Genomic DNA, 11,053 nt, shown 5'->3' with positions numbered 1-11,053 from the left:
TGCCAACACTTCAATGTGTGCTGCCTATTTTGGAGCTGCTACAAAAATAAAACATATGATCTCCCTCCTTGAACACGTATACACACTGACCCATACATACCAAAAATACAAAACATAAGACCAAACCTCTCTCTTGCCGATGGGATTCATGCTTCTGTTTGATCTGTAGAGAGAGCCGATGGAGCAGTCAGCCGTTTCTATATTTCCAATACGCACTTCACATCAAAAGATGTGAAAGAGAAGATAAACACACACAGGAACACATCAATTAATACTGGAACAGACAAAAGGTGTATTCCAGTGATAAGTGATCCTTGCTATAGCTTTTTAATCAGATCTGTATGTATAATATAAGAGACAGCCACAAAACCTTATTATGCATTTTTCTTTATTTTCTTACAAAAGAGGCAAGATGTGACTAATACAACCAGAATTGCCGTGATATAATAATGAAATATTACAGGGATACATGCTCGTTTTGAAATGATGCGTAACGTATAAAGGGAAAACACACACACATACACACGCATACTATGAAAGTCCTCTCGCAGGCCTCGGGGTGGTTTGAAGTGTTTCCAGGGAAACTCTGTGGTTACACCAAAACAGGCAGAAAATGTCCACAACTTGGGACTAAATGATGGCCAGTACTAACTATTGTGTGGTTTTTACTGGTGGAAATGTCTGACATTAGGTTCTGAATTAAACCCAGCGTCAGGGCCATTTTGGTCGTGAAACTAACAGGAACCTTCAGGAAGATACTTGTGGCAGTGAAAATAAAACACCATTAGCAGGTTGTGGGTGAGGAAACGCACCATTGGCTCTTGTAGAAGAAATGATGGATACATTAAAAGCAGCAAGAATAGCAACCTCTGAAAAATGCTGAATATACTACACACATCATGCACAGGGCTCTGTAAAAAAAAAATTGAAATACATAGCAATTTGTGGAAAATGGATCGCGACACGCACATAGATAGTTTGAAAAACACTGTCATATTAAAATCTATTTACATTATATATTTACAGGATGTTCATCATAATTGCTCTTACGTTACAATTCATATAACAAAAACTCATGGGGCGGAGTGGTATTTACAACATGGAGAAACGGTTTTCAACTGAAATTGGAAAAACTGGAGAGGTCTCTTCAGCCCAGTTCCCTTATTGGTTTTTCCACAGCTTTCATTGTCTTTGCCTGAGCAGTGCTATTAGAGATGGTTTCAACTGGCAGCTGTGAGTCGTTACATCCTTCAGCGGCTCTCATACTTCGATGAGGGTGACCTGGAACTGACCGCCGATGCCCTCGGACATCTCAATGAGGAAGGCCGACTGGTTGGTGTAGTGTTCGATGATGTTGTCGTCCATGTTGACGAAAATCCTGAGAAAAAAAAAAAAGAGCGAAAACAAAAGGTTACCTTAGTGATCATGAGGAATTTCTATCAGTGTAAAACTAAGGCTGTTAATCGATTACAATATTTAATCGCGATTAATCGCATGACTGTCCATAGTTAATCATGATTAATCGCACATTTTTTTATCTGTTCAAAATGTATCTTAAAGGGAGATTTGTCAAGTATGTAATACTCTTATCAAATGTGCTTGCTTTATGCAAATGTATGTGTATATGTATTATTGGAAATCAATTAACAACACAAAACAGTGACAAATATTGTCCAGAAACCTCACAGGTACTGCATTTAGCATAAAAAATATGCTCAAATCATAAAATGGCAAACTAAAGCCCAACAGGCAACAATGTGGGTACCCATAGAACCCATTTTCATTCACATATTTGGAGGTCAGAGGTCAACGGACCCCTTTGAAAATTGGCCAAGCCAGTTTTTCCTCGCCAAAATTTAGCATAAGTTTGGAGCGTTATTTAGCCTCCTTCACGACAAGCTAGTAAGACATGTTTGACATCAGTGGATTTCTTATTCATTTTCTAGTTTCATATGGTGTCAGTATCTTTACTCTAGCTTTAAAACTGAGTCCACTACAACCTAAAAGTTGTGTTAATGCATTAAAGAAATTAGTAGCGTTAAAACAAATTTGCGTTAACGCGCTATTATGGTTTTAACTTTGACAGCCCGATGAAAAACATAACAAAAACATCTTCAAAACAAGGATGTGCACATTGTCTTTAAAATGTGTCACACCCATAAGCAGCAGGTCTCCAGCTTGTCTGGGTTACATGGTATTTGTTTGTAGGAATCTATTCAGGTGAAAAGCAGTGGCGTTATATCTTCTGCATCAGTAGTGGCAGTAAATCAGGTCACTCTCTTCCTCCTCCCCGACGCTAACTCGGAGTCTTTAAGGTTTTAATAACTGAACTAACCAGCGGCTCATGCATTCTGCCTGCAGGGACAGAGCTGATTGAAGACAAGAGCAAAAGGAGGAGGGAGGGAACTGCGGGGAGAATGTAACCCAACCAGTTAGCTTAGCTGCTCCCCCTGAAGTGATAGCTGCCAGCAGCGAGCAGGAAGCAGCAGGAAAAACACCCAAAGGTGTTTCAGTGTCTGTCAGGAGGTCTTATTTACATCTCAAGAAATGCCCTCTGATCTCCTCTGTTATTTTACAGGAGACCATTATCAGTTTGACAGCGGCTGACTGCGTGAGATACAGTCAACGCATTATTCTGCTAATGAGACATGTGCTGGCTGAGATGATGATCTTTATGAGTCATCGAGGGAGGAGGGTGACCTTTTCATTACCACTGCAGTGCCACCCTTTTTTCCAAGTAACTTTTGAGGAAATTAATCACAATGAAAGTCCTTCTTAAGTGCAGCTCTCACCAACTCATCTAACCTCTCTCGATGTTTAGCCGACGCGACACGTGACGTGAGTTTAAAAACAGCTCACAACTTGATGGACAACCTTCAGCTAGTAACTGGAACCCTTCTGCTTAATCAAGCCAGATATCTCTTTCAACACCGAAATACTTCCTGGTGTTCCAATGAGGTTATGAAAACATAAAAGACAAAAGTACAACAATTGCCCGTGACTCATCTGCAGGACTTTTGAAACCTTTTCATCCTCCCTCAGTCATCTGTCTTTCTTTTGGAGGCGCTGCAATTAACACATTCCAGGAGGCCGAGTCAACTAACCTACCTACCCAGTCTGTCGACATGATCTTCCTTTAAAGGAGGATGAGATTAAAATCACAAACTAAGCCCTGAATCTAATGCTCATTGTCTGTGTCAAATGAACTACTTTAATGCTACTTAGACATAACAAAGAAACAATAAGACACTCACCCTCTCTTGCATTTTTTGTAGATTTTCCCAATGGCGTCTATTTGCATACCGTACTTTTCTGAAACCTGAGGACGGAAAGGAATACGAGATGTCAGTTAGCATGATCTCCCGCTGAAAGAAAGACGATATACTCGAGAGATAACGTACGGTAAAGTATGTGAGCGTGATGTGTGTTTGTTGGAGGGCGAAGTGGAGACATGCTGTTTATCTCCACCTCACCAAATCAGGTCAGATAATACAGGAATGCCTTTGAAGTTTGTTACTTACAGCTTCTCGTAGGCCTGACACTGTTGGCGCGCTGAGCATGAGGGCATCAAACACCTCTTCGGCGCACGTCCTCACGTACAGCAGAACTATTGGAAAGCGAGAAAAGGAATAAAACATTTAGTATAAAAGACGAGGAAAGCTCATGGGCTCATTTCTGATGGCAACTTTATTTTAAATAATCTTATTAGGGCTGTCAAAGTTAACGCAATAATATCAGTTAACACAAATTCGTTTTCACGCCACTAATTTCTTTAACACATTAACGCAACAATCATATGAATCTAGAAAACCTAAGGAACCCAGTGTACCAACCATGTCATACTAGCAAGTCTCAAAGGAGGTTAAATAATGCTCCGAACTTACGCTAAATTTTGGTGAGGAAAAACTGGCATGGCCATTTTCAAAGGGGTCCCTTGACCTCTGACCTCAAGATCTGTGAATGAAAATTGGTTCTATGTATACCCACGAGTCACGAGGACAATATTTGTCATTGTTTTGTGTTGTTATTTGATTTCCAATAATAAATATATACATACATTTGCATAAAGCAAGCATATTTGCCCACTCCCATGTTGATAAGAGTAGAATACTTCATAGATCTCCCTTTAAGGTACATTTTGAACGGATGAAAAATGTGTGATTAATTTGCGATGAATCATGATTCAATATTTTAATCGTTTGACATAACTAATTGTTATATTGTAATATTATTATTAAAAGACTCTTAGTTGTCTATGTACCTCTTTGTGGGTCTACTCTGCGGGCTTGCTTGCTGGGTGGAGAGCTGTTCTGGTCTCTGTCTGGATACAATCTCTTCATAGCACTCCTATAGGAAAACACAACACATGTTAACATTAGACTAAAACATGTGTTTATTCATTCAGAAATAACTGTTTGTGATGGACGTCTGTGTAACGTCGCCTTGTGTTTACTATGCTTACCTTTCGACATCGTCATTGGGAGTAGCCTAGAGAGACAAAAAGAAGCAGAGAGCAGACCAGAGATCTGATTAGGCACCACTCCACTGATAAAAGCATTGCTTAAAGTCACCTTTCCCCCCATTGTCTGTGCGTAATACCTTCAAAAAGGAATGTTATCATTATTGTAAGACTGCATTTCCCATAACCTCTAAACCACATAAGCGTGGGCACTGATGGAGAGACACAGATAGGACCATCCTGCACTTTATCGTACTGGACAATCAAATATGTTTACTGCCTGAGCCCTTCGTAGCAGACAGTGGGGCATTGCATCATTAGGTAATTTTGTTACTGCTGGTTTTAATTTTTCCTTCAGTTTCAATCAGTAACTCACACTCTAACACATGTCCCTAAAGACTCCACGGCGTGGGAAAAGTGGCCTGTCTGAACAGCACCCTCGCCTCATTGTTTTTGCAAGTGTGTGTGTATGTGTGAAAAAACTATGAGGGTGGCGCATACTGTATGTCAGGTGTCTGTTGCGCCAGGTGTGTTTTCGTGTGTAAGCCCCCATAGCTTAATAATCTCAGTGTCAGCAGCTGTAGCGGCTTGTACTTGTGTCTGGTTTCGACTCCAATTAGCTCATCTGATCTCGAGTCAACCTCACTTTCGCTGACACAATCCCCTCCCCTTCCCAGCCCACTTTTCCTCCGCTACATACTTTCCCACAGTTTTATCCCTGCTACTGCCTGGAGGGATACAGGGGTCGGGAACATGATTCACTCAATACAGGAGGAGAGGAGAGGAGAGAAAGGGGAGAGGAGAGGAGAGGTTAAAGGAGGACCTACCATGCGCTGTAAGCTGCAGAGGTGTGCTTCTGGGATAAAGAGAACCGGCTGGGTGACATGGTCGTCCAGGGTTTGGAAGAAGGTGCAGTCGCTGCCCATTGAGCTGCTCACTAAAGACAAAAGCAGGAAGTCAGAATACACTCTGTGTTTGTATACCGTGGGATGAAATTATCCTTAAGTGCTTGCAAAAACTCACCGTTAGCGTCGGGCTTTACCCTCCTTTTGGTCCTCTTCCTCTCTTCATCGCGCATCTTCCTCTCTGCACCCTGAGGGCACACAATCACATGGTTACAATGATGACTCCACAATTTTTTGTGTGTGTGTGTGTGTGTGTAAGAAAAGGTGGATGAAGTGAAATGACACAAGAAGCGACGTACCTTATCGCAGAAAATCTTGACTTGGCAAGCGGCCCTGTTCAAGAGCTGGTTGGTTCCCGAGCTGAAGTCGTACGTGTCAATCTGCAGGTTCAGAGGCAGGCCTTTCACTCCCTTCTGAGCCGAGAAGTCTGTGCTCAGTGAGTTGATGCCAATGTACACCTGTGGGAATAGGTATTTTGAGCACATCGTGTTGACGTTGGCCACTGACATTGTTTCTCTATGTCATTCCTTTATTGTACGTGTGTTCCAGTAGAGACATAATGACATATATCAAGAAAAAAAAAAGGAAGAATCTGCTCTTTCTCTCTTTTCCGTCTTGAAAAACAGACCTCCAACATGCTTTACTCTACCTTCTTATTGTTTTTAAACATCTCTATTTTTACATTTTCTGCGAGATAACCTCCCTTCTTCCTGCTCCTCTCCACCTGCAGCAGGTTTGGTGGCCCCACCCCAGCGCCTTTGGGCCACCGAGAAGCTTGAATAAGTCGTCGTGGCTCTTGTCCCGCTGCCGTGACAGGAGCCTCGGGGCCAAACACATTTCTGGGATTCCTCTCCTCCCTCCTCAGCCACTCCTTCTCCTCTCCACCTCCCTATTCTACCTTTCCTCTCCTCTCTTTTAAATCCTCCACCTGTTCTGTGAGCCAGGTTATATAAAAAAACAAAACATCTATGCATGTGTACGTGTGTTTACCTTGGCCTCTTCATTGGGGTTCCACACAAAGGAGAGAGCATTGAAGGCCACCTCCTCGATGTTGCTAATGCCGCTGAACACTTCCTTGTAGTCCGCTATAAAGAAAAAAAACATTTTTAATCTTCTTCTCGTGTCTAATCAGATAGGAATGATGGGTTGATTCTCTTATGTAACACACGACAATTAAGTGAGGAACTCTTTCACTTTCCCGTCCTTGGTTGCACGTGTCTGTGCACAGGTGAACAGTAACTTTGCATGCGTATTTTTGAAAAACATACCGATGTCAATGACCCTCTGCTTGGCGGTTGGCTGACGTGCGTGCCAGTGATTCCAAAAGCGGAGCTGCATTTCTGGGCTCTTGTCATTTTCAAACACAGCCATCACGACCGTCTGAGGTGGAGAAGTGACAGAAAAACAGATCATTAGGTTTGTCAAACTGAATCACCTGCCTACATTTTTCAAGAATGTCCTTTCACGTTTCATTTATCACTCCAAATCCCCCTTTTCTCTGCACATTGTCACCAGTTATTTGCAGTGAGCGGGTGTGTGTTTGTGTGTATTCTTATCCTCGGATTTGCTTGACAAAGAAAAGGTTTGTCGTCTATGTTTTTAAAACCAGACACCACACCTTCCCCACCACCTTGTCCACTTCTCTTTTTTTCCACTCTGCCAGGGAGCTGAGCTCCGCTGCACTCTGGCCTCATTACACCCCGGTAGGAATAAATTATACAGGGCAGGACACTGTCATTTTAATGGTGCCACCTCGGTGTGCAGGGTGTCAGCAGCATGGAATTAGTCACAGCGGAGCTGGCTACAGGGGAGGGACAGATATTTGGGAAGGGTTGGCTTGGTGTCACGCTAAGAATTTATGCATTCATGTGTTCGTGAAAAAAAGCCCCAAGGGAAAGATGCCACTAGGAACAAGAGTCGCCAATTTTTTACGTAACTTACACACATAAAAACAACTAACATTTTAAATTGTTTTAATTTTAATTGTTGGTTGTGTCACCATGACTCACCTTGACTCTAGTGGCGGTGAGGCAGGCGCTGCTGTCCACTCCCTGTAGGGTGATGGGGTAGAACTGGCCCTTGTTCAAGTACACCATGGGCAGCTCGCTGGACTTGTAAGAAGAAGCCAGGGGAGCTCCCAGGGCAAACTGGAACTCACTCCTGAATCTCTCCGGTGGCGAGTTGGTGTAGGATCCCGAGTAGACCGGGCTGGACTGGTCTTCGGGGAAGGGATCGCTGTAGGGAAGAGTCTGGAATTCACAAAAGGACATTTGTTAATAAAAGGAAAAGAGGGATGACACAAGAAACTTTCAAATAATGACGCCAAACTCACCTCAGCGCTGGGGTCGGGGAAAGCGCCGGTCAGCAGGGAATCAAAGATGATGTTGAGCTCCTGCTTGTCGTAAGTGTCTGCCACCACACTGGTCAGCGTGGCGTAGGTGTCTGAGGTGGTGGGAATGGAGATGGGCAGGCAGGCGTTCTGCTTGGATCCCAAAACGTCATGAGGATGGCCTAACGGAACGTTCTCGGAGAGGATCTTCATGACGTTGGCGGACGCCTCCAATGAAGTGAGCTCATTGGTGTTTGTTAGAGTCCTGGCGGGGTGGGGGAAAAGAGGAAGTAGGAGATTAATTACAACAGGAAAGCCACTTCTGTATACTCCACCAGAGAGCAAAGAAGCAAACAACCTTAAAGTGACTAACTGTAGTGTGTGTTAAACATTACAGAAGCCTGTGCAAACGTACAGAAAAAAGGCACTTCTTGTGTTCAGCACACACACAGCTACAGCAAGGTTAAACTCGCAGAGGGACACGGTTTGAGTGTGGGTGGGAACTATTTGTCTCTTAATCCATCTTTTTATTCTTCTTTGTGTTTGAGTTTCTCTGTTCAAAATGTTTGAGGGGACAACACTGCGCCCCAACAATGGCCGTTTCTCACCCACCTAACAAGAAGTAGAGCTGAAGTGAGGACAGAGGGAGTTGTGAAACTCTGATGATGATAGAGAGAGGATGGATGGATGGAGAGGTAGACAATAATCCCCCCTGACTGTGTTTGACTTGGGGATTACCCACTCACCTGTTTATGGCCTCCCAAAGCCCTGCCTTTCTCTTTCTGTCTTAACACTCTCTCTCTCTCTAAAGCGTTTCATTCAGTGGACAGAAGGAGATGGAAATAATAGGGGGACATTTAATTTAATCTTTAAGGAACATTTAGATCTTTTGTAATCTACATTTTTTTGGTGATTTTGCAATTTATTTCACCTGCACTCTCCTTGGTAAAAATCGGCATAACATATTATGAAGACTGATACAAGGGAGTTATATAAACACATATAAATGACAGCAGCAACTGTTTGGTGTCTTTTACCTGTCTGTTTTGCAGATGTTGCCACTGCGGTTGCAGTTAATCTTCTGATCTTTGTTGCTCTGGAAAATTTAAAAACAAAATTTTAAATATCAAAAAAAGTGGTCAGAGTGAGAAAGTTAGAATTAATCTTGGGGTTAACATTGAGTTAAGTTTGTCATTCGTCATTATCTACCTTGCACTGTTCATAAAGCATGGTTAAGGCTGCCAGGTCGTCTCCTGGGTGGAGTCTGGGTTTGGAGTGGTTCTGCTCGTGGACAGGGCTCTCCAGGTAGGACCAGGAGTCCATGACGTGGTTATTGTAACGGTTATAGTTGAAGTTCTCGCTCTGAAAGACCAGTCCCAGAGTCCTGCAGAGGGGAGAGAGTGATTGATTAGGTTGACAAAATATACTGTATACAGAAAAAAGGGTGAAAATGTAGAAAAATAAATGTATTCAAGTCATTTAAAGGCTGATGCAACACACAGGGTTTGACAGAGTGAGCGTGAGTTTAACAGCAGTAGCCGAGCCTCGGGGCCCTGTACATACTTGCCCCGAAGCATGGATGGTTTCGATTGCAAAACCGCAGCGCTGAGTAACATCCCTCAAAAACAGTGGTGTCAAAAAGGTTTAAAAAGCCAAGGGCCACCCACTAACGCCCACCACCACCACCACTTCCCCCCAACACACACACACGTAGTGTTTTGTGGTTTCTGGAGTTGTGAAAGGACAAAAAAACTACATTCTTGAATCCTGTATAAACCCTCTTATTTGCATAGACCTCAAAAGAGATGACAAGATTTTCTTACTAAGTAAATAGACACCCACAAGGCAAGGGGTGAGCTCTGGCTTCCCATATCTCTTGTAAATTCAGAGGATTTGATTTGTTTGGAAAGACAAAAATCCTGCCTACCAGGATAATCCCCCTTTGGAGTTAGTCTGAAGTAGCTAATGAACAAACAGCGAAAGTTTACTCGGGATAAACAGCTAATTAAATGTGCTGACAGGAGGGAAAGACCACAGGTGTTCTCGACCACAACAGAACCACAGCAGCTTAAAAGAGAAATCCAGTGGTTTCTCACAAGGATTAATGAAAGAGTGGCTTCTTAACGCTGCACCTGGAAAACTAGAAATGCTGTATTTAAGCATGGAATACCCCACATTATAACAGCTTTAGTTTATGTATGTTTCCTTGATATTACAGCTACATTACAAGTACTAAAACTAACCTCATACACCTGTTCTGAGGTGCACCTGTCTCTCTCTCTCTCACACACCCAGCAGCCTCCATTAGTTACTCTCCATTTCCCCCCTAAAACCAGCCGAGTGCAGATGTTTTTACACAGACACAGAGGAGGGTGTGTGTGGGGGGGCTCGTGTCTAGGGTTTCGCCATTATGTAATTCAATGCATTACATGCTGTCATTGCCCTCTGTCTGTGTCCAACACCTCAAGAGGAGATTCTTATTTCCCGTCTCCTTTTGTGCTCCGTGGCCCCCTAGGTTAGTGACAACAAACCCGCCACAACCACAGACCCAATGTGTGTGTGTGTGTGTGTATCCATATCAATTTCCACTGCAAAACACCCCTTTCTTAAAACAGGGACCTTTCACATGGGGGTCTCATTGCAAATAGGAAGAAGGGGGGGTTTCTCTCACCCAGACAGAAACCCCCCATGAGCTATTTACTGTATTACATAAAGTCTTTATCAAAATGTTTTTATCTTGTGGACAAGAAGCACATTTTTAAAAAAAGAAAATCCCAGTAAAGCACACATTTTAGGCAACAATATGAAAACTCACTCAGTCTCTTTGGTCATGTCTCCAGTCCAAGTCAGCCGGAATAGGTTCCTTTAATTTCGACTCTACGCTGTCTGTTTGAGCTTGTCTCTCTGAGTCAGTGAGTCTATATAGCGGAGAAGAGCAGTGACACTCAGATGAGTCAAGTGTTGTGATTCCCTCTGAACGGGGCCCGGAGTTATTTCAATGCCTGCAGAGATTTTCCTCTCTCTGCTCTGATTGGCTGAGAGGAGTGAAACAGGTGTCTGATAGGACAGGTGTAGGATCATTAACTCTTCCCTGGCTGGAGAGAAACCTGCATGTGTATGAGTGTGTGCAGCCAAGAGAGCACTTTGCAAGACAATCCGAGGCAGGAGTGTTGTGAATCTTATTATGGTGCCGGATAAAAGAGTGAGATAAAGGATCCCAGAGGTGTGAAAGGTTTGATAATGACTCTGGAACTCAGCTTTCACATGTTAATACTTTTTCAGTATCATTTCCCCCCTTTATTTCAATGTCATACACAGGTTTTGGTTTCTTTCATTTCTGGGGATCAAAGATGCAAAAAC

The 11,053-nt window shown here is 43.1% G+C and overlaps 1 protein-coding gene across 1 annotated transcript; it reads right to left on the bottom strand.

Moving 5' to 3' along the window:
• Nucleotides 1-371: 371 nt before the first annotated feature.
• grhl3 (grainyhead-like transcription factor 3) lies at nt 372-10,666 on the bottom strand. The gene is made up of 15 exons (XM_074659901.1): nt 10,509-10,666; nt 8,903-9,077; nt 8,731-8,789; nt 7,697-7,958; nt 7,374-7,613; nt 6,633-6,744; nt 6,355-6,449; nt 5,664-5,822; nt 5,483-5,552; nt 5,287-5,396; nt 4,463-4,488; nt 4,262-4,347; nt 3,522-3,607; nt 3,255-3,319; nt 372-1,378 (listed from the first exon to the last, which is right to left on the bottom strand). The coding sequence occupies exons 1-15, from the start codon at nt 10,523-10,525 to the stop codon at nt 1,261-1,263; spliced, it is 1,680 nt and encodes a 559-aa protein (XP_074516002.1). The 5' UTR covers nt 10,526-10,666; the 3' UTR covers nt 372-1,260.
• Nucleotides 10,667-11,053: the final 387 nt, after the last annotated feature.

This window comes from Sebastes fasciatus, chromosome 15, assembly GCF_043250625.1.
Source record: "Sebastes fasciatus isolate fSebFas1 chromosome 15, fSebFas1.pri, whole genome shotgun sequence".
Classification (NCBI taxonomy): Eukaryota; Metazoa; Chordata; class Actinopteri; order Perciformes; family Sebastidae; genus Sebastes; species Sebastes fasciatus.
The sequence above is the reverse complement of the archived record's forward strand: the minus strand, read 5'-3'. Positions and strand labels throughout refer to the sequence as shown.

What these genes read in the sequence shown, in the direction of transcription:
- grhl3 (XM_074659901.1), bottom strand. An exon ending in GCAGAGGGTCATTGACATCG is followed by an intron (nt 6,450 to 6,632) that starts GTATGTTTTTCA and finishes TTTTCTTTATAG; the next exon opens with CGGACTACAAGGAAGTGTTC. An exon ending in TACAAAAAATGCAAGAGAGG is followed by an intron (nt 1,379 to 3,254) that starts GTGAGTGTCTTA and finishes TTTTTTTCTCAG; the next exon opens with GATTTTCGTCAACATGGACG.